The 27,710-nt window shown below is 38.7% G+C and overlaps 1 protein-coding gene across 1 annotated transcript; it reads right to left on the reverse strand.

The window, feature by feature from the left end:
• Positions 1 to 5,312: 5,312 nt before the first annotated feature.
• Positions 5,313 to 16,524, reverse strand: CTLA4 (cytotoxic T-lymphocyte associated protein 4). Its single transcript, XM_036757233.1, has 4 exons — positions 16,284 to 16,524; positions 8,042 to 8,392; positions 7,172 to 7,281; positions 5,313 to 5,833 (listed from the first exon to the last, which is right to left on the reverse strand). The coding sequence occupies exons 1-4, from the start codon at positions 16,387 to 16,389 to the stop codon at positions 5,729 to 5,731; spliced, it is 672 nt and encodes a 223-aa protein (XP_036613128.1). The 5' UTR covers positions 16,390 to 16,524; the 3' UTR covers positions 5,313 to 5,728.
• Positions 16,525 to 27,710: the final 11,186 nt, after the last annotated feature.

Here is a 27,710-nt window from a genome sequence, read left to right on the forward strand (position 1 = left end):
ACCAAAATCAAAGTGCTTGCCTTCTCAAGGAGGGAGGAGGCATAGCAGGGAAAGAATTTGGAGCTCAAAACTTTTTAAAATGATTGCTAATTATTTTTACATGTAATTGAGAAATATCTAATGAAAGAAAATAATTATTAAATTAGAATTATTAAATTATAAAATAAATTATAGGTTAAAATAATTAAATTTATAAAAGAAAGTAATTATTTTTAAAAGATTAAGATAATTTAAGGAGAAAAATACTAGCAACTGGGCAATTAGGAAAGAGAAAGACTTCATATAGAAGGCTGCAGGTCTTAAGTGAGTAGGAAGTGCTTTCCAGGTATGGAGGACAACTAGAAAAAAGGCACAGCAACAGGAGAGGCAAAAAATGTGCTTGGGCCAATTTGGCTAGATTGTACAATAAATGAAGGAAAATAATGTATAAAGAAAATATATGCATACATATAATATGTATAATATATAGCATGTGTTTGTGTTTGTGCATGTGTGTGATAACCTTATCAATGGCATTATTGAGAAGTTCTTATTTAGGCTCTCATTAGACTAGATAGAATTCTGAGATCATGTTCAACTCTAAGATTCTATTCTATTTGCAGTTTCATGTGCAATCATCTTTTTTATTATACTATGTTATGGAAATGCTTGTTTTATTTCATAAATTAAAAATAAAATAAATAAAAATTTTTAAAAAAAATTCTATTCACCCTCACTGCTTGCTGCAAAACAACCTCCCCTGCCCCATCCAATTAACTCTTAATACATTTATCATATCAGTTATTCCAAATCTCCTCAAAGCTCCAACCCAACCAGTATTCCCTTCTCTCAACAAATGACCTCACCTCCTACTTTATTGAGAAAATTAAAGATTTTTGTTGCAAAATCCTTCTTCTGATTCATACCTCAGAACTCTCTACAAATTTATTTCATCCTCCTTTTCTCCATTCTCTGAAGAAGACATCCTACATCTGATTTAGTTGTCAGTTATAGGATTATGGGTTTATTACTGGAAAGGGCTTTAGACATCATCTAGTCCTCTTTCTCTACATGGAACTCTTCCTTACATGAAAAAGTAGTTCTCAGTGTAACTGAGTTCCAAACTATCTGGTTTGTTAACAGTATCTCTAAGACAAGATTGTAAAAAGTGTATAGCCTATTTGACCAATATTTTATAAGAAAAAAAGGAGTTCCTATACTCACGGCCTCCACTGTCTTATCACCTGCTAACTTCTCAGACCGTTGACATCTGGCTTCTGACCCCATAACTCAACTGAAATTGCCCTCTTCAAGATTACCAATGATTGAAGTGGAAAACACACTAGAACTAGAATCATAGAACATGAATTTGGGCCCTAGATGTTCCACTCAATTCCTGTGTGACTTTGGGCAAGCAATTTTTCTTCTCCAAGCCTCAGTATCCTTCCTTGTAAAACAAGGCAGGTGGACTAGATGAAGTCTAAAGCCCTTTCCAGTAATAAACCTATAATCCTATAACCTAACAACTAAATCCGATGGCCTTTTCTCAATACTCATCCTTCCTGACCTTGCCGTAGCTTAAAGTCCTGTCCACCATTCCCTCTGACTAGAACTTCTTTCCTCCCTTGGCTTCCTTTATCCTTCTTTTGCCTGATTCTCCTCCTGTTGTCTTTGTGTATAATGTCTCCTGCTTAGTATCCTTCGTGGGATCATTATCCATGCCCTAGAGATGCATGTCCCCTAAGGCTTTGTTCTGGATACTTTTTTCTATGTATTCTCTCCCTTGGTGACCTCATTTGCTCCCATGGTCTCATTATTATGCTGAACAGCTACATCACTGTGCCTTGTTATTATTATGCACAGTGGTAAACAGTTCCCTGTGAACAAATATTTTCAAGGCTCTGCACATAGAGTTTATGGTTAAAACAGACTAATTGTCACAAATGCCATAATAATTCAAATCAAGTTAATAAATGTGAATTAAAATCCTTCTCTGTGCATAGATGGGTGCTGAGGTCTATGAGGGATACTGAAGAAGTATATAGCAATACTGTTACTAATAATAACTGGCATTTATGTAGCACTTTATGATTTGCTTTATATACATCATCTAATTTGATCCTCACAACAACCTTGTGAGGTACTGTATGTCTTACTATCCCTGTTTTACAGATGAGGAAACTGAGGCTAAAAGTGGTTAAAAGACTTGCCTATGGTCAAACATTCAGTAAGTATCAGAAGGGCATAGGATTTAAATCCAAGTCAACCTAAATCCAAGTCCAGGCTTTCTACTACATTGTTATCTGTCATCCAAGGGATTAGAATTGAATTAGGCAGAGAAAAAAATACATAGATGAAACAAATGGAAAGCAATACAGTAGAACAATAATATGTGGTTTTGCAGATGATAATAAATGGATAAATATCAATCTGGCCTTCAGTTTTCCAGGCGCTTCCTGGAAGAAGTGAGACTTGAGATGGGTCTAGCAAAATTTGTCCTGCGAAGTTTGGGTTTCGTCAAAGGGCTGCACCCGAGGACCTAGAGGGCCACATGTGTCCTTGAGGCCAAAGGTTCCCCACCCCTAGAGCAAATTGGGTGGTATTTTGATAGGCAGAGGAGGAGGGAATGTTGGGACCAAAAACAAATGCACAGAGCCAAAGAGAAAATGCAGTGCTCAGGGGACACTGTAGATGGCAGAAATGTGTGTGTTCTGGTCAGTAGTTGAAATCAAGTGCTATAACTGCTCTGTCCCCTCCCTTTTCCACATGCCCCTCCCTCTCATTCTCTTTTCTGTCTTCAGTCCATAACAGAAGGATTGCTCCAAGGGTGTGCTGGTAAATACTAAATGTACCAGGTCATACTTTTAAATTTAATTTGCCTTATTAACATTTTCTTCATCACTTTCTTAAGTCTAGACAACCAACAAAACAATAAATCAAGCCCTGATTTGCAGTGTTTGCTGATTTCCACAGTGAAAATGCTTACATGGAAAGTTAATAATGAGCTTTATGAAACAGTCTGAGCTATCTCCAGAAAACGCTTTTTGCTCCCCCAGATCAGGATATATTCCATATAACTTACCTTCTTATTAACATGGATTTCCTATAAACTAGTTAGATCTGTGGGTTCATCATAACCTCAAGCATGAAAATGAAGGTTATGATGAAACTTGAAACATTCAGACTCCGTTGACCATGATAAATAGGGATGGTATAGAGATGCATATTTAATATATAATTTACTCTTCTGTGTCTAATCTATGTCCCATGTTAGAATATAAGCTTTTTGAGAGAAGAGAAAGTAGATAACATGGGGATTATAATTGTCCAATCCGCAAGAAAAACCACTGAGGCAGAGCCCTGAGCCAATGGCACTTTATTAAAGGGTCCATGGATCCCTCTAATGAAATGGACCTCAGATCTTTCTCACAATCTGAGATGCCTCCTTCCTCTGGGGTCTTATTTTTATAACATCTGATACCTGAAAACTCTAGAGGGGCTACACATAATACGAATCCCATTGGTTGACAGACCTTGCTTCAAGAGCCAAAAAATGATGCATCAGCCAAAAAACATGGTGTATCATCAGGGAGGTCTCAGTTTGGGTGAAGCATGGGGCTTCTCCACTGACTAAGGAGTCATAAGATGGTAACCTGTTCATGTTGGACAAGAGAGAGTGGTCCAGCAGCACAACAATAAGTACTTGGTCACCGTAACAAGGGAAAACAAGGGTGGCAAGCCTCTAGTTAGCTTCCTATGATGAAGCAAGTGAATTTGTAATCTGCAGTTCACAGCTCAGGGACCTGATATACGGAACTTATAATTGTTACCACAATGGAATCATATCAAACTGATTAACACTGATTGGAATAGAGTAGGAGTCTAAATAAATCATTTCTCACAGAACTTTATAAGGAGCTTTTTGATCTTAAAGGGATGGAATAGAGCTAGTTGATGGTGGCTGAGCTTATTTCAACATCTCCTGTTTGAATATCAGCGAACCCCTGAAGAAATAGGAACATTACCTGGAATTGAATGGGCAAAAGCGCAACGAGACATAGAAGAAAAGAATGAAAAACATCAAAGGGGAACTAAGAAGGTAGAAACCCCTAAAGGGTTAACCAAGAATCACAAGTGTACTTGGAACACCAGGTTTGGGGCATGCTTGCTGACTAACAAGACCTGGCTCCTACCCTCATGAAGCTTACAGTCTAACAGGTCAGGAAGAAAGATATTTGGAACGTGAAGGAATTATGTTCGTTGTTTGTTGTTGTTGAGTCATTTCCAACTCTTTGTGACCCCCATTTAGGATTTGCTTGGCAAAGACACTGGACTGGTTTCCTATTTCCTTCTCCTGATCATTTTACAGATGAAGAAACTGAGGCAACCAGGATTAAGGGACTTGCCCAGGGTCACAGGTCTAGGAAGTGTCTGAGGCCAGATTGAACTCAAGAAGATGAGTCTGTCTGATTTCAAGCCTAGCACTCTATGCACTGTGCCACCTAGCTGCCCCAACATTTCTTTTTAACTTCTATTTCTTTCTAATTTATTCTTGGCTTTATTTCTTGTATGAAAATATGTTTAAATTTTTTTTAAAAAAGTAAACAAGCTCTGGAAAACAATCACAGCATTTTATTTAATTAAAATACTATACATATTGTTTACATTTTCATGGAAAATAATGAGTTTAAAAACACCCAAACAGTGTTCACTTTCAAAAACATTATGTGCCCTTCCCAGACACCAACTACCTCCTGCCTTGTTGCTAAGTGGACATTTATCATCTGTCCCACAGAGTTGGGACATCCTGAAAGGACTTCCAGAATGAACCTTTTCCTTCTACTGTGTTGAGTCAGGATTTGCTCAGCTACCACCAGTTTTGACTTAAGTGGGAAGCCAGATAAAGTGTCAGGATCCAACATTCAATGTCCTGGGTCCTATCACGCCAATGGAACCTTACCTTTCTGTTGGAATCCAGAGAGTGACTACTATTTCATTTGGATTCAGAGTTAATTGGGAAATGACCTTCTTCCCTTCCTGGCTCATTAGTGTCCTGAGCCAGGGTCCACCAGCCTTCTCAATTAGTCAGTGGAAGGCAAGACACTGTCACATAGTGTTTGAATGTAACTGATCAGCAGATACTTTACCCCTTGCCTTACCTGGCACATAATGCTATCAGACTTTATAAAGGATACATATTGGTACAATACAACTAATACAACTGAGGAAATCACTGGTTTAAACAGAGCCATTTGACTGCATTTTTTTAAAAAAATCTTCTTGTAACAAAACATTTGTAAAGAGAAAAAAATGATAACATAATAATCCTGAAAAGATAATTTTGCTCAGACTTGCTTAGTACATTTAAAATACAAAGTTGAACAGAAGTCCTCTCCTTCCTTCCTTAATACATTGCCCTAACCTAGGTCCGCCATCCTATATCATAAGGTATTCTTGTTTTGCTCCTGGATGGATCCTTTTAGTTCATATTTCCTCAAGATGTCAGAAACATTCTCTTCCCTGACATATCCTGCTCTTTGGATTTTAATTCTCCAAATACCTAGCTAGGGCTCTATAGTCAACTGTATTTTAATTAGAGGTTTGTTTGTTTTTTCATCCTCCCACATTCAAGCCCACCCTCTACCCTCCCTCCTTCAAAAAATGTTTTTAAAGCAGGTTATAATGAAAGTGAAGATCTCAGTTTCTCTTGCAGTTGGAAAACTGTCTCTCTATGCACCACTCCTTTTTCTCAGTTGATGGGAATAAAGTAGGGCTGAAATTGCTTCTCATGTTCAGGTTCTGTTGGGGGCATTTTCACATAGACTCCTGTAGTGAGAAGACTCCTTTTCTTTAGCTGAGAGAGAGGGAGAGAGAGTGAGAGAGAGGGAGAGAGAGAGAGGGAGAGAGAGAGAGAGAGAGAGAGAGAGAGAGAGAATGAGTTATCATTATACAACACAGAACTTTCCTTGGCATGGTTACAAAACATGGTGGACAGGTTTTAGAATAAGGATCTCTTCTTGATTATATTTCTGAGACTATTGGATAAGGAACGCTCTACGATCTCTGTAAAATGGAAACCATCTTCCCTGTCTATAAGATAGAACGGCAGGGTGTGTGGTAAGAAACTTTAAAGAGGCCAGAAAAAAAAGAGGTACCATCTTTCTCATCTCAGCTCAATGACTATTGGCTGATTTGTGTCTGCAACAGTACTTAATGGGTCAGGGTCTATTGAATTAGAAAGGTAATCAAGTATTGTTAGCTATTTCTCAGAATAAATCCTTGCCCTCCTCTAGATGACTTTTCTCTTTTCCTATATCTATCTTTAATTTGTCACCTCATTTTTTTAAGTTCATTCTGTTGTTCTCTGTGATAGCAGTATGTGGTGAGAAAGGTAGGCGAAACCCACTAATATATCTATCAACAAGCATTTATTAGGCATTTACATGAGGTAGGCATTGTGTTAAGCACTGGGGTTATAGAGAAGGAGGAAAAACAGCTGGTGCCCTTAAGGATTCTAACTGGGTTGACAACATATACATGAATTAGTACTTATCAGACAAATATGGAATAATGGGAAATTATCTTAGGGTCCAGGCAGAAACACCCGAGTTCAAATCTAGCCTCAGACCATATTAACCATACAACTGTGGACAAGTCACTTAACCTGTTTCCTCAACTGCAAAACCGATAACAACAGCATCTATCTTCCAAGGTTGTTGTGAGGATCAAACGAGAACATAATTGTAAATTATTTTGCGTAACACCTGGCACAGAGAAAGGATTTAACAAATGCTTTTTCCCTTCTTCCTTCCTTCCTTTCCCCTGCCCCCAACTTTGCCTAAAGCCAGCCCGATATTCAGAGACTAGTTGCTAGAGTTCATTTTAAATGGAGTTGAGAAGTGAAGCAGCCAGGTGGCCTTCCTCCAGCTGTTAGTCAAAGTGAAACCCTTCAGAAGCACACAGACACTGCCGTGTTGAACACACTGATCTAAAATGAGTCATCCCTGAACCCTCCAGTAGTTGCTTCTCGCTGTTCTTTTCGGGGTTCTATCACTCTTTCCCCCTTCCTCTTTGACTTCCTCAGCCTCAAAGACCTTCAACGCAATGCTGAGTGGCAGAGGAGGCCTTTAGGCTGATGGAGATTTGACAATGGGAGAAGCCCAGCATGGGAAGGGACCAAGGTAATACTCACCATTTTATTCAAGGAAACAGCTGTGATGAGGAAGCTGTAAAAAAATAATCCAGAGCTCACGATTGCCAGGATCCAGAGCATGACTTCAGAGTCTGGGCAAGGTTCAGGATCTGAAACAGAGGAGGAGAAATACAATCTCCCTGTGGTTGGCATAGTGGAAAGATCACTGGACTAGAAGTCATGAGGCCTGGGCTCTAGTCCCTGCTCTGCCATTCATTAGCTGTGAGACTCAAGCAAATTGCTTCCCTTTTCACCCATAGAACGAGAGGTTCAGACAAGATGACCTCTAAGTTCCCTTCCAGTCCCAAGATGAAAATCATTATGACTTAAGAAACTTCTTTTTCTATGGATTGAGGCCTCCCTATATGTACCAAGCAAGCCATTTTCATGGGTGGCCTCTCAGGTAAGTAGTGTAGGATAAGAAAGTTTTGGCAGGGCCCTACCTCTTTCTACGTCAGAAGGACTGACAAGCTTGAACAGAAAGAAAGAAAGTGGGACTTCCTAAATCATGTCTCCATTATTGGATAATATATGGAGAATCTGGAAGCTTGATATAACTTTCCAAGTATGTCATCCCCAAAACATAAGGCTTACCACTCCCCCAGGTGCCTTAGTTAGAGCTCTTTAACCCCAATTATACTCAGTCATTATCTTGACTTTTGGGACTATTGGTAACACGACTGCCTTTGCAAAAGGGCAAACAAGAGACCCAAATAACCTTCCAAACTCAACAATGAATAGCCTAATGCCCAGGAACAAAATTATTTTTGTCATTTCTAGTTGATATGCAAAATAAGGTAGTTCTATAGCATGTATATCATTTCATTACTGTTTTGATCCTTATTACAAAGGTGAAACAGTTTTGCTCACCAATGACGTATATCTGCGTTCCATTGCCCAAACCCATGTAGTAGGGGGGAGGATACATGAGCTCCACTTTGCAGATGTACAGTCCACTGTCCGAGGCCTTCAGTCCTGTGAGAGTGAGCATCAGTTTATCCCCACTGGCATTTCCTGTGCACTCAAGCATGTCATCCATGAATACTGGTTGATTCTGTACCAGATATGTTGAAGCACAGACTTCAACCATCTGGTTGTCCATCTGTCGAAGAAGCCCCACTCGGATCTCTTTGGTTTTGTTTGTCAATTCATAGTTACACACAAAGCTTGCAATCCCTCTGCTGTTGGCCAGGACCACTGCTGGTTGAGTCACATGTACCCCTAGCATTAAAGAAATTCAAAAAAAATATTTCATGACTTGGCAACTAATCAGGGAAGAATCTATGCAAAATTGTGAAGTAGGTTTTCAGACCTTCTGTCCCAATCTAGATATTCCACCCCACTATCCCAGCCTAGCTTTACTCTGTGCATCCAGGAACTTACTGTCCACTGCTTCTTACTAAAGTACTAAATTGTGAGCTGTTAATAAGTACTTGAACAGTAGCTGAATTATTGGGGACAAATTGTGGGATTAAGAAGCCTTAGATGTGAGTCCTAGTTCCAGAGCAGTGACTAGAGAATTTTTTTTCACCTGGAACAAAAAGAGTTGACCAAGAGAGGAAGGATGGTGTCAGAGAAGACCATCACCCAAGGAGAAGGAGGTATTTGGTCCTCACTCCTTTTGTGGGGACTTGGTGAATGTATTGCCGTAGAAATAGATCCCTTGGAGGTAATGGCCACGGGAAATTTTTGCTTTGAAGCATGTTTTGTACATACACACAATACTCCATCTCCATTGAATTCAATCATTTTTATGCCTTTGCTATCCTACATGCCTGGACTGTCCTCCCTTCTCATCTCTACCTCTTAGAATCCATGGTTTTCTTCAAAGCTCAGCCCAAAAGCCATATTTGGCATGGCCATCTTTCCTAATCCTCCTATTTACTGTGCCTCTTCCCCCCAAATTTATATACGTGTGTATATATATACACATACACACATATATATACTATCTGTATCATATATGTATATGCATATATGCACTTATATATTTATATAATGAATCTCCTGATAGAATACTAGTTCCTTAAGGACAGGGACTAAACACGTTTTGTCTTTGTATCCCCCAGTGCCGCGCACAGTGCCTGGCACAAAGCAGGTGCTTAATAAGAGCTTATTTACTAAATGACTGACTGATTGGTTGATGGTAAAACAGGCAAGCAGAGGAGTACGAGGTAAGGTGTGGGAATAATCATTATTATGGAAAGGAAATGTGTCCTCGTGGGGGAAAATGTTCACTGACCTCTCACGTCAGCAACCTGAGACATAACCACATTTACCTATGCTAGTTACTACCCTCTCTAGCTCTAATACAAATAATTGTGACTGTGCACAAATCATTTCATTTCATATGGCCTCAGTTTCTTTAGCCGTAACATGGAAAGAACACTACTATATCTCCTACTTCACAGAGTACTGAACAAAAAGCATCTTAAACTTTAAATTGCCATATAGAAGCAAATTGTTTCAGCCCCTACGTCCATTTTATCCAAACTCTTAGGACCTATAATTCCTCCAAGGAATAAAAAAATAAATCTCCATTAGAAGAATTTCAGACACTTTAATGTACAACTAAGAAGATGTCTGTGGGTAAGTGACTTGAATTACTCAGATCCATCATGTATGCACTGACATGTCTGACCCCATGATTGAATTCAATTCATTAAACACTTATTGAAGATCCATGGTGTGCAAATTACTGAGTTTGGCCTTCAGGGGCCACAAAGACAAACGAAAAAGATCCCTGCCCTCAAAGATAGAACATGTATCTGAGTGTTAAACAGGATTCAAGTGAAAACAGAGAGGTAAATGCAAAGTGCTAGAGAAGGAGAGAAAACAGAGTGTTTATGTCTGGCTAAGGGGGTGTGGAATCAGGATTCTAGGTCTAATAGATCCTAAATCTCCTCTGATGTTGTGCTTCTAGAAGCCTGGCATTGTTTCAAAGGACAACGGGTAGCGAGCGATTTCTGTCCTGAAGGACCATGGGAATGGGTTTTCCAGTGGGAAGTCTTGCTTTCTTTAGAACAATGGAAGCACTCATACTACTTATTATGACCAACAATTCATTAATATTTTACCTCTTTCTCAGACCATCCCAAACAATCTGGCCTCTCACAACTGTTAAGTCTCTTTGTGGTATCACTCCATTATCTTGTCTATTTTATATATTCCTACTCATCTTGTCTAAGAATTTTATTTTATTTTTCCCTTCAATGAGTACAAAATTGTTGACTCAAAGAATTGGAAATTGAGGGGGTACTTATCAATTGGGGAATGACTGAACAAGGTGTGAAGTAGTGGCATGTGGTTGTGATGCAATACTATTGCGTAAGAAATGAGGAGCAGGATCATTTCAGGCAAAACCTGGGAAGACTTATATGAACTGATGCAAAGTGAAGTGAGCAAAAGCAGGAGAACATTGTACACAGTAACAGCAATATTGTAAGTGTGATCAACTGTGAAAGACTCAGCTACCCAGGTCAAGACAATGATCCAAGAAAATTCAAAAAAACCATGATGAAAAATGCTGACTACTTGTGGCAAGAGAACTGATGAACACTCAATGCAGATTGAAGCATATGTTTTTACTTTCTTTATTTTTATTGTCTTATTTTGTTTGTGCTTTCTATTGCAACATGGTTACTATGGAAGTATAAAATAATTTTAATTGAAAAATATTGTTGTCTCATGCAGTTGGTTGAGAAACTCTTCCATAATATTCCTGTCTCTGCTGAATAGCTCCTTCCTTTATGGCCATAAGCTGTAAAGCTATAACTTGCTTGAACTAGAAGTTGCTATGTTCTAGGCTAATTTTTTGACAGGAGATAACAGAAGACTTCACAGGAGTGGGTTGCGTTTTCAGCTGGAAGATTGAGTATAATTTCAACAAGTAGAAATCAAAACTCCAGAAATACATGACATGGCCTGTCTGAAGAATGGTAAATAGTCCAGGTTTATAAAGGTGAATAATGAGAGTTAACACCAGAAATGACCAGATCATTAAGAAGCTTGAAAGTTAGAAAAGAGAATTTTCATTTATTTATTCATTAGTTCAGCATTTATTAAACATCACTATATTAGGCCTGTTGGAGATGAAAAAATTTAGATAAGACATACTCTGACATCAGAGATCTTTCGAACTAGTAGTGAGCGATAAAACACAAATCATTCTGATTTATATGATAGGTTCCTTGGAGAATTGCAAAACAAAGGGGTATGTGTGATGAGACAAGAAAGGCCATTTTCGAGTTGGTTGGAGGAAGGGAAAAGAAGGGCAGAATCTGGAATGGTCTTATGGAAGAAGTGGCACTTAAGCATAACTTTAAATGAGGGGTAATTATACAATAGACAAAGTGGGAAAAGGAAGACATTTGAGGCATAAGGTACAGCGTGAACAAGGGAATCAAGGTGGAAGGATAGAAGATATTTCAGAGGAATAGATTGTAGACCAGTTTTACTGCAGCATAGAGTACTTGGAGGCTGGAAAGGTAAGATGGTACCAGTTTTTTAAAGGTCTTGAATACCAAGCAAAAGAATCTGAAATTTATAGTAGGCAATAGAGAATAAGTTTTTTTAGTAGAAAAATAACAAGATCCAATCTATGCCAAAAGAATTTTTTCTGATTGGAAAGCCTGTTAAGAGAATATTATAATCATCTTAGATGGTGGCAAATAAAAAAGGGCTTCTATTACTTAGGGTTGGTGCAATGAAAATAAGATTATAAATACATTGCTGGAGGAGACTTGGCAATAATCTATTCCAATCTTTTCATTTTAAAGATGAAACTGAGGCCCAGATAGGTTAAGTGACTTATCTTTGATGACAGGAAGGAAGGGTTGAATGCAAGAAAAATTGTGGAGATGGAACTGAAAGGATTTGTGATTCGTTGGATGTGAAGGATTTTGACAATACAAAAATTTGACTCACACTAATAAATATATATATATATATGTGTGTGTATATATATATATATATATATATATATATATATATATATATATAAAACCCTTTAAGTCTTCTAAAGAACACTCCCTGTGTAAGAGACATTTGTTGTTTAGTAGTTTCAGTCGTGTCTGACTCTTCGTGACCCCATTTTGGGGTTTTCTTGGCAAAGGTATTAGAGTGCTTTGCCATTTCCTTTTCCAGGTCATTTTACAGATGAATAAAATGAGGCAAACTGGATTAAGTGACTTGCCCAGGGTCACACAGCTAGTATGTGTCTGAGGCTGGATTTGAACTCAGGAAGACAAATCCTCCTGACTCCAGGCCCAGAACTCTATGCTCTATGCCACCTTGCTGCCTGTGGGAGAAATTCATCATATTCAGTCCTCATTTTATTGAAGAGGAAGTTGAGGCTCAGAGAAGCTAAAAGACTAATCTATGATCACATTGCTTGTATGTCCAATTTGATACTCAAATCATTATACTTCCTCCTCGCCTAAAATTCAGGTTTTTCCAGTATTTCACACTTTCACTACAATATATTGCCTCGCCAATGATTCCAAAGCTACAAACATGAAAGAATCAGTAAATGTAGAGAAACCTTTGTGAAGTCAATAGAACGTTGGACCCAGAGTCAGGAAAACCTGGGTTCAAATCCTGCAGCTGGCCCTTACTAATTATATGACACTGAGTGCTCTCACTGGGTCTCAATTTCCTCTTCTATAAAATGAGGGGATGGGATTCAATAACGCCTGAGGTCCCTCCCTGATCTAATGCTTTAGATAGATAGATGGAGAGATAGATAGAGAGATGGGTGGATGGATGGATAGATAGATGGATGGATAGGTGGATGGATGGGTGGATGGATGAATGGATGGATGGATGGATGGATGGATGGATGGATGGATGGATGAGATAGATGGATGAGATAGATGGATAGAGAGAGAGAGAGAGAGAGAGAGAGAGGGAGAGAGAAGAAAGGAGCGAGCAATTTTAAGTGATGAAAAAAGCTTTATTATTTGAATTTGAGGTGGGAATTACTGAGTTCGAGGTGGAAATAGCTAGTAGTTGGTTGGAATCTTGAACTGGATGTCAGAAGAGAGGTTAGGGCTAGAGATATAGATTTGAGACTCATGGTGTGCTTTGGCCAGGCCCTGCTGCAAAACTCCACCTACCCTCCGAGACATGATGACCATATGTCAATAAGAACCTGGAGGTCCCCACATATGGTAAGAGTTAGTTTTTAAATTCTAGAATTAAATTTTAGTTAAAACTAGTTGGTAAGTGCAGGGGTGGTAGTGGTAAAGAAGTTGTGAAAAATGAAGGGCTGCTGTAGCATGTACCATTTGAGGATACAAGCACTCATAAAGAGAAGGATCATTGTTCCTCTGACCTAGAGAGACCCTCACCTGAATATTGAGCTGAATATTGTGATCAGAACCTGAACTGAGCCTCAATTTGGAAAAAGAGAGAGAGAGAGAGAGAGAGACCAGGAGCCTGTCTGCTAATGGTAATTGCTATTATATAGCTTTGTCTTATGTTTGACCAGTTCATCCTTACCAGCTAATTAATCTTCCCTACCCCTCTTTTGAAAATGTATACCCCTTGCTTGTGTTAGCTCATTCATTTTCATGATCTCAGTACCTTAAGTTAGGACAGCTTTTTAAGTTTCCTAGTACGAATCATCTTCATAAAAGTAGTTATGAATGCCATGGAAATGAACGAGATCACCAACATAGAGAGCATAGAGGAAAAAAAAGAGAATAGGGTAATAGACAGACCCTTAGAAGACACCCACATTGAGAGGTATGAAAGAAGAAAGGGAACCAGCAAAATAAAGGAGAGAAGCTAGAAGGGCAGGATAACTAAGAGAATATATTATCTCCAGAGCTAAGAGAGAAAACCAGCCTGATGGAAAGAAATGGTCAACCAAATTCAAAGCAGCAAAACAGTTGATTAGGATGAGAGTCAAGCAAGAGGCCACTGAATTTGGTTGTTAGGTATTTCTGGTGGTCTTTGGGAGGGTAGTTTCTGTGGAGTGGTGGGGATTAAAACAGACTGCAGGAGGTTACAGAGACAGTAGGATAATGAATAAGTGGAATTAATGGGTTTAAACAAATTTTTCCAAGAAGTTTAGGAGTGAATGAAGTTAGCAAGAGGATGTGGTCGTTGGATGAGCAAGAAGAGTCAAGGGAAAGCACATTTAGGATTAGGGAAGCTAGGCTGGGCTTTAATGTGCAGGCTACAGGGACATTGAAGTTTGGGGGTCGTAGGAGCAACATGACCATGTCCACTCAACTGTATAATAATAGCTAAAGAGCGACTCTCCTCTTTACTCACTGCATTTGCCTGGGAGGGCTTCCTTATCACAGCAAGGGAAGCTTTACATGAAGAAAGCCACAGAGTAAAGGGTGCCAGGTCCTTTCCTCTGTAAAGTAAAGCAACTTTGCTGCCCGGTTCTTGTGGGCTTCCCCAATTGCCTGATCTATGGGCTAACCCATCACTGCTACTACCCCTACCACCATTAATATTCTGCGCAACACAAATGCTTCCCTTATGAGTCCTTCTCTGTCTTGATTCTCCTTTTCCCAAGGTTGTATGTAAGAGAGGCAAGACCTACATTAAGAAAGGATTATGCCTTCCCTATTATCTAAAAAATAAAAGGTGGCATCTTGCACCTCTTAACCTGGGCTATGTCTGGGTATTCTTGAGCCTCTTTCTTAGCTTCCCAGCAACCAAGCTTCTCTTCTTCTCCATCCCAAGGAGAGCTTCCCCCCTGAATAACATTTAATAATCATACCCAGCCTCCAAGCCTTTGGAAAAGTCTATGTTTCTTGTACCCGATTGGTGGAAATCAGAATCTGCGGCTCCTTAAGGAGCCTTAGACATATCTAATATAACAAAAAAAAAAACCAGCTCACACCCCACAGACTCAAGAAATGTGTAGTAATCTCTCCTATCAAATTAATAAACATTTGGATTGCCCATTCTGACAAACTACATGTCAAGTTTCTAAAAATAATGTTTTGTCATTCTATTATGTGCACTATGCCTGGGCACATGGTAGGTGCTTAATTAGTGTTTGATTGATTGATCTTATCTGAACTATCAAACATAATGAATGTTGAGTATGAGATATCCTGGGAATACCCAACTTTTAAATATGGAAAATGACCTATTACATGCCACAATGAACCCTGGTTTCATGTATATGAAATAGGGGAATGTGCTGAAATTAACAGCATAAATATCTGAACTCAAAGTGAAAATCAAATAGTAATAAAATACCTGATACCAACAATCAAATGACCATCTTTGTTTGCTAACTTTAGCTCGACTTGAAATTGCTTTTGTGATTGTTACTTCATAAATTTCCTAGTAAATATTTTTTTAAATTTGACTAAAAGACACAGTAACATTGGCCTGGGATGGAGAGTATCCCACAATTTAATTAAGTGGATATTTTGACCAGAAAATGTTTAATTCATCTCTATTAAATCCCAGCACTGTCAAATAATGACCATTCTCATAAGTATTCAGAGCACTATACTTGGCTATCTGCAGATAATGGCAATGACAGCAAATGATAAAAAGAGTATTGGCTCCAAATTAGAGTATCAGGATTCAAACACAACTTCCTGGGTAACATTGGATAAGTCATTTAACCTCCTTGGACTTCAGTTCCTCATCTGTTAAATGCAGGGGTTGGCTACATGACCACTAAGGTCTTTTTCTAGATCTAGAGCTATGATTCAATGAATAAAGGATATCCATTCTGCATGAGAAAATCCTTATCTTAAAAAAAGAATAGAAGTACCAGAAGTTTTTTTTAAAAAAATACATTCTTACAACATGAACATAGAAACATGTGAAACGGTCTATCTCAAGCTACCACCCATTCTGATCAGGAATTCTCTCTCCCCTATGAATAAACCCACAAACAATTATAGTTTATGTATGATATATTCAAGACTGAGCTAGGCACTTGATACATAGAGCTCCATCTATTCTCTGATGACTTCTTTCAGCTGCTCAGCCTGGAATAGAAAATTTCTCAGAGCTGCCAAGGAGGCCTAAGTTTTGTTTTTAGCTTCTGTCCCTACTGTGAAACCATGCTCTATAATAGAAACAGTGGAGATTTTTATTCTATTAAGTTTTTGAAAGCACTTACCTTTGGAGATACTTGGGATAAAAAGCAGAGAGAGCACCGCCGTGCAGGGCCAGTTCCTGGGATGGTATAGCTTTCCCATTTGTCTCCTGGATTCCAGGAGAACCATGTTACCTGACTCGGAATGTCAGGAAGGAGAATGAAACTTGTCAGGATACCGAAGCTTTGAAATGTGTTTGAACCCACACAGAGTCTGGGAGTTTATATAGGTACCTTTGATCCCATGCCTGTACTATGCATGTGCACACCCGGGAGGCACCTGAAAGGATAACTTTTTGTTTTGGTTTTACGAGAAAGGAAGTAGTGGGCTTGGTTGCTACGTAGACTATAACCTCAAAGTCCTCAAAATAGAAGTGAACAAAACAAGCCAATCCATGGATGGAAAATGCACTCACTTTGAAACTGATGCTTTTTGTTCACTTTGAGGATCTGAAGAATAGGGGGAGGCTTGGAGAATTTCCTGGAGTGCACCTAAATCCCAGATTCAATCCAGACAGCCAAAAACCTTTCCCCTTACCTGTGAATTTCCTAAGCCGCAAAACTTCAGGCTGAATATCCCTTCGATCTAACTGTATAATAAATAGGAGGGAAAGGAAAATTATTGATATAAACTCTGAATTCTGTTTGCATTCCAATAACATCTTCTTTCTAAGGGTGTCTTGATCCTTTAGAAAGAAGCATCATTACTCCAGAGCAAATCTGAGTAAGCAAAGACTTCCTAGTGTGCTGTTTCCATATTATGGATTGTCACTACTGAGGCTAACCAGAGAAGTAGTTGACTTACCTCTACTAATGCCAAGATTCAGTAATGAATCCAGATGTTCTTAGAATCAGAAGCTAATCCAAATGTCCCTAAAATATGTACCTTAAGAAAGACAGAATAAAGCTGGGGAAGGTCCAGGATAAGATAGTTGAAATGATCTGGGGGATAGTAGGTCCACCACATTAAAAAGAAAACCTTCCTTTGGGCTAAAAAGTGTATTCTTCAGACTGAAAACAGATTCTAGGGGCCAAAAGAGGTAGTGGTTATAACTGAAATTCACACCACTATGAAAGATGTTACCATATGAGTAGGATGAATATCAGGTTGCTTACCAAATCCTAGAATATAAGAACTAAAGACACTGCTTAAACTTGCAAAGATATCATTTGGGGAAAAATGTATTAACATTCCTAGTTAATTTTGTAGATTTATTAAAGAAAAATAGTACAGGCTGAAAACACAAATAGGTTCAGAAAATTTGGAAATTAAAGAGTGATAGACCCATAACAGAGTAGTAAACAAGAAGAAAGGAAGGAAGGAAGGAAGGAAGGAAGGAAGGAAGGAAGGAAGGAAGGAAGGAAGGAAGGAAGGGAGGGAGGGAGGGAAAGAGAGAGGGAGGGAGGGAGGAAGGGAGGAAGGAAGGAAGGAAGGAAGGAAGGAAGGAAGGAAGGAGAAAAGGGAGGGAGGGAGAGAGAATTAAGTGAGAGAAGAAAAGAAAGAAAAAGAAGAGTGGGGAAAGGAGGAGAAAAAAAGCAAGGAGAGGAGAGAATAAGAAAAGAAAAGAGAGCTTGAGATATTTAGGGTACATTTTTAGTCATGTGAATCCAAGTTCTCTGGCTCGGATCCAGCACTCTTTCCATGCATCATGTCATCATGGAGGACCACCAAACCTTCCAGAAACCATTATTACCACTATCAGAGACTGAAATGGATATATCATGGGTCTGACTCAGTCTAATAAGTCTTATCTTCTTCTATTATGTAGGCTGTGTCCTATCAGTTCATATTATTTGTCCATACAAATAATTAATTAATGGGCAGCACTGAATCTGCTAAAGTAATTACCAAGCTTCCCTTTGCCGTAACCAGATTGCCTCAATTTTCTGTGGATGCTATTAGGGGGTGTGTGTGTGTGTGTGCATGTGTGTGTGCGCGTGTGTGTGTGTATCGTTGTCAAGTCAGCTGCCATAGTATGATAGATTTAAAGCTGGAAGGATCATTTAGTCTAATCCCTTCTTTTTATAGATGAGATACTAAGGTTCACAGAGGGTAAGTCATTTTCCGCTGTCACAGAGGTAATAAAGCAACAGAACTGCGATTTGAACCCATTTGACTCAATATTCATCTTTCTACAGTACTAAGCTGCCTCTATCTGAATTTTTTACATTTGGTTGGCAGACACTTCTCTTGGCAAATGGTCTCTTTGTACACTCTTAAAACAAACATTATCTGGGAACAAAACAAATGATGAATCCCTGTCAACCAAGAGTATAATTATGGAGTAAATCCCTTTATCTCCAAAATTGCATCTGCAATATTTTTATTTGTTTTATTTTATAAAATTTGTAATTAATAATTATGATACATAATGTTTTATATTATTCCATCATGGCAAGATGAAAAAAAAAGAGATAGTCCCCAAGCATAGGATAGCATAGGGTCAGTATGCAATATGACTAAAAATTTGAATTTAAAAAGAAGGTTTTAAAATAAAAGTGCTAGGAACATTAAATAGAGAGTAGAAACGTATTTTTTTCTTTAAATAGAGCCATTTTTTGATTGATGTAGTGGAAAGAGGAAACCTGGAACTCTGCCACTAATTGTATTACTTTGAACCAAGTACTTAACCTTGCTCTCTCTCTCTCTCTCTCTCTCTCTCTCTCTCTCTCTGCCTTGGTTTTCTCATCTGTAAAACAAGAAAGTTGGACCAAGTAAGGTTTTTCCAGCTCTACATCCTTGACTGGGAAGTTCCCTTCCAAATTCTAAATGCTGTGCCCACCATGATCGAACAGAGGCTAGGACATCTCTGATTAATGTCATTCAGAGTTAATACTAAATGTTTGTTTTAGTAAAAATTAGCCAATTCATTTTCTTGCCAAACATTTTTTTCAGTACTGCCTAACCAGCAGAAAAAGAGTTCATTTTGAATTTTTTCCTCTTTTCATTCTCCCTGAATTTTATTTCCATCTTTGGCTAGTAAATGCTGAAGTGATTCAAAGACAAGGAGACAGAATAGGTCAATTATTCCTAAATAATCCAAAATGAACTCTGGATTTCAGACTTTAGTCAACTGCCCTAGAGTTAGGAAGACTCCTCTTCCTGAATTCAAATCTGGCCTCATTTACTAGTTGTGGGGTACTGAGCAAGTCACTTAACCCTATTTGCCTCAGTTTCCTCATCTATAAAATGAGCTAGAGAAGGAAATGGCAAACCACTCCAGTATCTTTGCCAAGAAAACCCCAAATGGGGTTGCAGAGAGTAGGACACAACTGAAATGACTGCACAAAACAACTTCCCCTCAATCAATGTCCAGGCTGTGAGCAGTATCCTAGGATGGAAGTTGAGTTCTGACACCAACCCACATATGAAATTTCCGGAGGACAGGTTTTCATTCAGTGTGATGCAGTGGAAAGTTCTGTGGTCCTGCCAATCAGAGGGGTCTATATCCCAACTCTGACATTTTCTGCCTGGGTGATCTTTGCCAATTCACTTAGTATCTCTGTGCCTTAGTTTACTCACATGTAAAATAAGGGCATTAGACCAAAATGACCTCCAAGGTCCCTTTTAGATTTGAATTTGTTTCTTAGACTTTTCTGTGCCTCCATCAATTTCTGAAAGTAGAACAAAAACTCTTGGCAGCTTGATTGGGTCAGAACACCCATGATCTCTTACAAAGAAAAGTGCATTTGGCACAGTAAATTCTCAGGCACTCAGGAGCCAAAAATCCAGGTATCTCAGTGGTTAGTGCCATCATTTTTGAATCTCCCCCTTTCCCTACAACATCCTTTGCACATATGTAGGTTCCTTAATGATTCCATCAAATAGAAGTTAAAGATGGGAGAATTCAATTTTGCACTTATCTGAAACTCTCAAAAAGGGAGAATGGGGAAAGTACAAAGGAAAAGAACCTGAAGCAATTTGCTAAAAGGATTTGGGATTCATGGTGACTTCATTCACCCAATGCCCTCCTTGTCTCCTGCTGAGATGGTTAAGCCCAAATTGGCTGCCTTCTTTCAGTTGCTGCTGGACTTCTAACGTGATCAAGATTTGCCTGCTTTGCAATGGTCCTGGAGTTCAAAAGCCACTAACCCACTTCTCTTAGCTATATTACTTTTTTTCTTTTTGTTCTCAGAAATTGAAGTGCTGTGGCTACAATGGGGGAGGAAGGCTGTTTCTGGCCTAATTATCAAACTTCTCTCGCTGTAAAGGTCATTCCACACACCGTGCTTAGTTCTACATTTTCAAGCTTTTAAATGATGCTCTCCCTTTCTCTAAACGTCCTCTTCTCATCTTTCACACTAAGGGCATGCCAAAAAACCCAACTTATACTGAAAGATTTGCCCCTGGGCCTTGACTGTAGTATCTACTGCAAAACATCCTTTGCTTGATGGTTTCAGATGTAATGGGAAGAATGAAAAGTTTAATATTTGCATAGTATCTAGTTTCAGGATATCCCATTACGTTTCACGTGTAATTATGCCTAATTAAGGTTACATATTCTGTGTTTCATGCTAATTAGCTCATCACATAGCTGCCCCTTTTTAATGTTTGCTTCAAAAGGAAAAAAGAAATCATCTAAAAAAAACTAAGTGACTGCTGGAAGAAGAGTCTATCAGTCATCAAGCTTCAAAAAAAAGAGGTAAAAAGAAAATTAAATGACATGCAAAAGGGTTGGGAAAAAAAGATGCATTCGTTACTTTTTAAAAACTAATATGAGGCTGGTTTGAGAGACCCCAACAGAATGAACTTGCTAGAATGATTTTAGCCCCGAGGAGATTGTAATTCACACCATAATGCCACTTACATATTTCTGATCTATAATGAAAAAATTAAAAATCAGATTTCTGCTAAATTTTGAGTTTGCATTGTTCACTTGCTTCAGGTTAAATTGTATTTGGTTGTCATTGAAACAAAAGGCTTCTTTTGATTTAGGGCAAACCATTCACCACTCTGGGCCTCAGTTTCCTCAACTATAAAGTAAGAGATTGGAACTAGATGTCTGAGGTCCTGCTACCGATGTAGGAAACTCAGCCAAGTCATTTAACCTCTCTAAGTTTCATCCTCTGTGATTCTTCCTCTGTAAATTTCATCCTCTGCAAAATGAGGAGAGATAGTGAAAAGAGCACTGGCTTCAGAGGCAAAGGACCTGGGTTCAAATCCTACCTCTCATAATTCCTAGCTGTGTGACTTTGGGAAAATAACTTAACCTCTCTGGGTCTTGTTTTCCTCATCTATAAAATAAGGGATTGGACTAGATGGCCCTTCCAACTCTGAGTTATCTATGAGCCCATGATACTTTCAATTCTAACATTTTGGAACATTATGTTGGTTTCGCTGGTGAAATTAGAGATTTATGCATAAAAGAATGGGCCCCACAAAGGCAATTTGGAGAATTCATCTCTGATTGACTCATTCCTTGTTTAAGTCATCAGATTCCCCTTTAAATACATATTCATTATTATAGACAATGATGTCACATAATATTTCCTAATTTAGTGCTATTCGTTCCATTCTATCAGCAATCTTCATTTTGTATGTGTAAGAGAAAAGCAAGAAATAAGTGCATATTCACTCTTAACTTGCTGGCGCTGAATGCAGCTAAACAAACTAATCTATAGGGTACATGGGAGACTGGCTGGGAGGGCCTCAAAACCCAGCAATAGAAGAGCTTTCAGAGGATGATTCCTTCATCATAAAAGGTCCACAAATAGCAAGGAATAGCTGAATGCATTCAAACTATGTCCCAGATGTGCATCTGAGATCACACACTTAGCAGATACTAGCCATAGGTGTCCCCCAAGGCTCTGTTCTAGACCCTCTTTTCTGTTCCCTCTATACTATCTCACTTGATAATCTCATCCCTCCCTTGGGTTTAATTATGATCTCTATGCAGATGATTCTCAGATCTCCACATTTAGCCCTATTCTCTCTGCTGAACTACAGTCCCCAAATATCAATTGTCTTTTGGTCACCTCTAACTGGATATCTCATAGGTATCTCAAACTCAACAAGTTCAAAACAGAACTCATTATCTTTTCCCAAAAATCCCTCTATTCTTCAGAATTTTTCTATTATTATTTGAGAGCACCACCATCCTCTCAGTCACCTAGGTCTGCAACTCAGTATCATCTTCAATTCCTCAGTCTCATTCACTCTACAAATACAATCTGTTGCCAAAACCAGTCATAAAATCTTCTGTGTCATCCTCAATCTATTCACCCTGGCATAGGCCCTTACTTCCTCTCACCTGCAATATTTTAATAGTCATTTTTCTTAGATTTTTCTTTTTCTCTCCAAGTCATCTTCCATTTGCCTGCCAATGAGATCTTTCTAAAGCCTAAGTCGAACTATGTCATCCCCTTATTTGATGAGTTCCAGGGGCTCCCTATGGCCTCTGAGATCAAAGATAAGTCATTTGTTTGGGGTTTAAAGTTGTTTATAACCCGGCCCCTTCCTACCTTTCCAAATCTTCTGACACTCTATCCCCTTTCACCTATGCTATAATCCAGCAACACTGGTCTTCTTACTATTCCTCAAATACAATACACCATCTCCCATATCTGTGCCATTGCAAAGACTGTCCACATCCTTGGAATGCTCTGCGTCTTCACTTCTGCCTCTAAGTTTCCCCAGCTTCCCTCAAGACTCCACTCAAATCCCCACTTCTGCAAAAAAATCTTTTCCAGTCCCCCTTATCCAGCTCAGCTGCTTGTGCCTTCCCCTCTCAAATTACCTTCCATTTCCACACATCTTGTAAGTAAGTAATTATTTCCATGTTGTCTATATCATTACAGTGTAAGGTCCTTGAGGGTCCTTGACTGGTTTTGCATTTCTTTGTATCCCCAGGGCTTAGCACAGTGCCTGGCACATAGTAAAAGCTTGTTTATTGACTGACCGATCCATTAAAACCGCCAAACTGCCTCATTTTCCCATTTAGAATAAATTTGAAATGTGCCTTCTATGTCACAGATCAATATACCAAGCAAGATCCTAAAGCTTTCTAAACTGAAAGGCATTCTACAACCCTCTCCAATGCCTGCACTTACTGTTTCCCCTAAAACCTACCAAAAAACAAACAAAACATTGTTAGCTTGCTATTAAAATGTAGGTCATTGGGGCAGCTAGGTGGTGCAGTGAGCAGAGTACTGGTCCTGGAGTCAGGAGGACCTGAGTTCAAATTTGACCTCAGACACTTGATACACTTACTACCTGTTTGACTTCGGGCAAGTCACTTAACCCCAATTGCTCTGCCTTCCCCCCTCCAGAAAAAAAAAGAAAACGTAAGTCATTGAGACTAGATGCTTGATGAAATTCATTTGTCTGTATAACATTTGTAGCTGGTAGTAATTTCAGCCCCAGGCACTGTGTTTACTTCAGTTTCTTGAGGAACAGAGACAATCACTGTCTTCATATGTCAAGCCTCTCTGCCTTGGTTTCTGGAGCATTTGAATAATTTCAGGTCATAATATCCTTCACACCTCTTTAGCTCACAAGGGGCTATTGTTTTCATACCTTAGATGAGAGAAGAGCAAAGAAACATCTTCTACTCCTCTCTGCATTTGAGTGGTTGTGTTTGAAGTAGCAAGAGAAAGTGTGTTACTGGTTTTTTCTTTCCTTTGACATAGAATAGTTCAGTGAGGAATTTGGAAAGGACCTAAGAGATTATATTCTCTGCTGTTGTATTTTTTAGATAAGGAAATTCAAAAGCAGAGAAATGAAGTGACTTGCCCAACATGATACCAACAATAACAATTGTAACTGAGAAACTGTACTGAAAATAGCCCATTGTCACAGATCCAACTGTTGCTTACAATCACCTGGATATACCTTTGATCAATAAAAATTTGAGAACAATGTTTTATCAGATGTCGTCATATCATGTAATCACAATCTCCAAGTTACATGTAAAAAGAACCTTTCAAAATGTAAAGATCTTGCAGAGTATGTCCAGTGTGACGTAGGAAACAGAAGGATGCCCAGTAACTGGTGAATGGTTGAACAAGTTGTGGTTTGTGACAATGGTCAACTATGATTGTGCTGTAAGAGATGATGAAGGGGGTGGTTTTCGATAAATCTGGGAATATTTGTATAAACTGATGAAGAGTAAAGTAAGTGGAACCAAGAAGATTTATTCAAGAACAGCATACTGTGAAGACAAACAACCTTGAAAGATCTGGCAACACAACCAAACACAACTCCAGAGAACTATGAAGATAAAAGTGACTATACACCTCCTGAGAGAACACTGATGGACTCAGTTCACACTAGACATATTTGGAGGGAAGGAAGAAGCTTACCATTGTATGAATTAGTTTTGCTTGACTATACAAGTTTATAACATGGGTTCTGTTTTTCTTTTTATCTCTTTGAGGGGGAGAGCAGTATAAAAGGAAGAGAAAGTAGATCTTTGTGAAAATGAAATAATATGTAATTTAAATAACGACATGAGGATGGAATGAGGTGCAGCTAATCTCTGTACCAGAGCTGTACTGAGGATGTTTTCAGCAATCTTAGATGAGTTTTCATTCGAACACTTTGATGTGCTTACAAAAAGTAGTTTTCTTTAAAAAAAAAAAAAATCTATCTGTACAAGTCTTAAATATGAAGGAATAAAAGTAGAAGACAGACTTGTCTCAACACTATTTCTATCTAAACCCCATCAAAAAACATGAGGAGAGAGATAATAGTGATGATGATGTGGAGAATCAAATAACCACTAATAGCAATAACGTTTATTATTGTTATGTAATAACACTTTGAAGTTTCCTGAGCACTCTACAAGTATTAACTCATTTGTCCACTAGGTGGCGCAGTGGACAGAGCATTGCGCTTGGAGTCTGGAAGACTTGAGTTTGAATCCAGCCTCAGACATTTACCCCCAAACAAGTCACTTAACCTTTGTCTGCTTCAGTTTTCTGGACTGTAAAATGGGGATAGTAAATAGCACATACCTCACAGGGTTGTTTGCAAAGATAAAATGAGATTATATTTGTAAAGTGCTTAGCACAGTGCAGGTACATAGCAGGTACTTAATTAATGCTTACTTCCTTCATTTCAGTCTCACAACAGCAGCAGCAACAACAAATGTGTGAGGTAGGTGTGAATGGTATTTTTAACCCCAATTTACAGATAAGGAAGTTGAGGTTTAGAGCGATCATAGGATCGTATAGAGTTGAGAGGGACCTCTGCATGAAACCACCTGTCCCTATGGTACATAGTTAGAAAGTTGTTGTGTTTGTCCTTCATTTTCGAAGAGGACCATGGCATCAGGGAAATGATGACAAGACCTGCAGTTGACTTGGATTTGAGTGAGGGAGGGCTGTGCAAGGTCACCAGCCTCACTTTCTCCTCCAGAGCCATCTGGAACCAGTGACCAGAAATTCATCAGGATGACTGGAGATAACCCAGGATGCAATGGGAGACCCTGGTCCCTTTAGGCTAAGGCCTTTTCCTGTACTCACTTAGAATGATGTAACTAACACCCATTCTCAGAGACTGGACCACAATAGGTCCCTGCCCGAGCTCCTCTTAATGGCTGTATTTTGGGCCCTCCTGGCTCAGAGTGAATGTAACTGTTTCTCTATGGAACAGCAACCCGGAGGGTCTTCCCCTCCTATCTTGATTTTTTTTCTTCTTTTCTAATTAAAGGGGCTGTCCCTTGATTCACTTCTTAAAGTTAGAAAGTGCTAGTTACTGGAAGACCTTTAAAGTTTGCCCCCTCCCCTCCAATAAAAAGCTTGAAGAACACTATCTCATTAGTCAGTGGACATCTAATTCTGCTGAATCCTAATTAAGTGTTCTTTCCACTGTACTATCCTGCATTAGTCACCATCTTCTCAAGTCCAACTGACTCACTGCATATTTCTGACTCCAATTTTCTATTATCAGCTATCTATCTATATATGATCATCAATTTTCTATCACTTCCATAGATAATCTAGAAATGAACATTCTCCAGCCTACACCTAGCCCCAATTGCTGAGTCTTTATATACACAAACTTTCAGATAATTAAAAATCGAACAGCTTTTATTTAAAATAAAGCTATACTTGGCATTTATATTGGTATTAGTGTTATAGGGTTAGTCAGAGGAGAATGCTCCACCCCCTCACACACCATCTAATTTGCTGGACCAGGTACTTTCCCTAGAGCTAAGGTAACATGCTTAGCTCCAGGAGAAGTCTCTGAGTTGGAGGTCCCCATAATAATAAGAGCTCATATTTAAATGAACTATTTGAGCAAATCAACCAATAAGCATTTGTCAAGTGCCTGTATTCACAAATAACCCTATGAGATAACCAATAAAAAGAATTCTTGTATCTGTCTTAAATATTGGAATGGGGCATACAGAGGTTCCAGGAGCAAGTGTTGGAGAGGTTCGTGAACCCGGGTCTCCGGACTCGAAGCTCTTTCCTTCTCTTTAGTCTTCACATTATGTTAGTTCTGTTGTGTTTCCTCCTGAGACAGCAAGGTGACTTTGTTGGTAGAGTCCTGGCCAGGAATCAGGAAGACCCAAGTTCAAGTCTTGCCTTAGACACTTACTAGCTGTGTGACCCTGGGCAAGTCACTTCACCCTCAGTTTCCTCATCTGTAAAAAATGTGGATAATAGGGGCAGCTAGGTGGCGCAGTGAGTAGAGCACTGGCCCTGGAATCAGGAGGACCTGAGTTCAAATTTGACCTCAGACACTTGACATACTTACTAGCTGTGTGACCTTGGGCAAGTCACTTAATCCCAATTGCCCTGCCCCCCCCCAAAAAACGTGTATAATAATAGTACCTGCTTCACAGAGTTGTTTCAAATATCAAATGAGATACTATTTGTAAAGTACTTGGCACAATGCCTGGAGCATAGTATATATTTAATGCAATTCTTATTCCCTTCTACCCCTCATAAAATAAAAAATAAATTCCCCCCAACCCTAGGTTCACTTGTTGTGACTGAACATCTAGACATGCGGCTGATATCCAGATACTTATTTAGACCTACAGAATGCCTGCAGAGATGAACATCATTTATATTTTATAAGAAATCATTTTTTCACTAAAATATATTCTATAGAAGTAGAAACCTTTTTTTGATTCACATAGTGACCATTTATCTATAATTAAAGACACCAATAACAGCAGTAAATCCATGAAATATACAGGGAAGTGAACAAAGCAGATTACGAAAACATGAACAATGTAGGTGGTACTGTATTTAAGTTAATATATGAGTTGTCCCAGAAGTCTTAGTGGAGTTCTAAGCCCCAATAGTGTTAGAAGTATAAATGCCACAAACATACAAAAATAATATTTCAAAGTTTAATTATTTAAAAATATTAAAACATATATTTTTTGAAGTAGAACTTATTTTTTAAAAAGTCAATGCCTTTTATTTAAAGAGAATAAGTCAAGAAAAATAGAAAAAAATGAAAAAGAAACATAAGGAAGAAAAGAATGAAAG

This window comes from Trichosurus vulpecula, chromosome 4, assembly GCF_011100635.1.
Source record: "Trichosurus vulpecula isolate mTriVul1 chromosome 4, mTriVul1.pri, whole genome shotgun sequence".
Taxonomy (NCBI): domain Eukaryota; kingdom Metazoa; phylum Chordata; class Mammalia; order Diprotodontia; family Phalangeridae; genus Trichosurus; species Trichosurus vulpecula.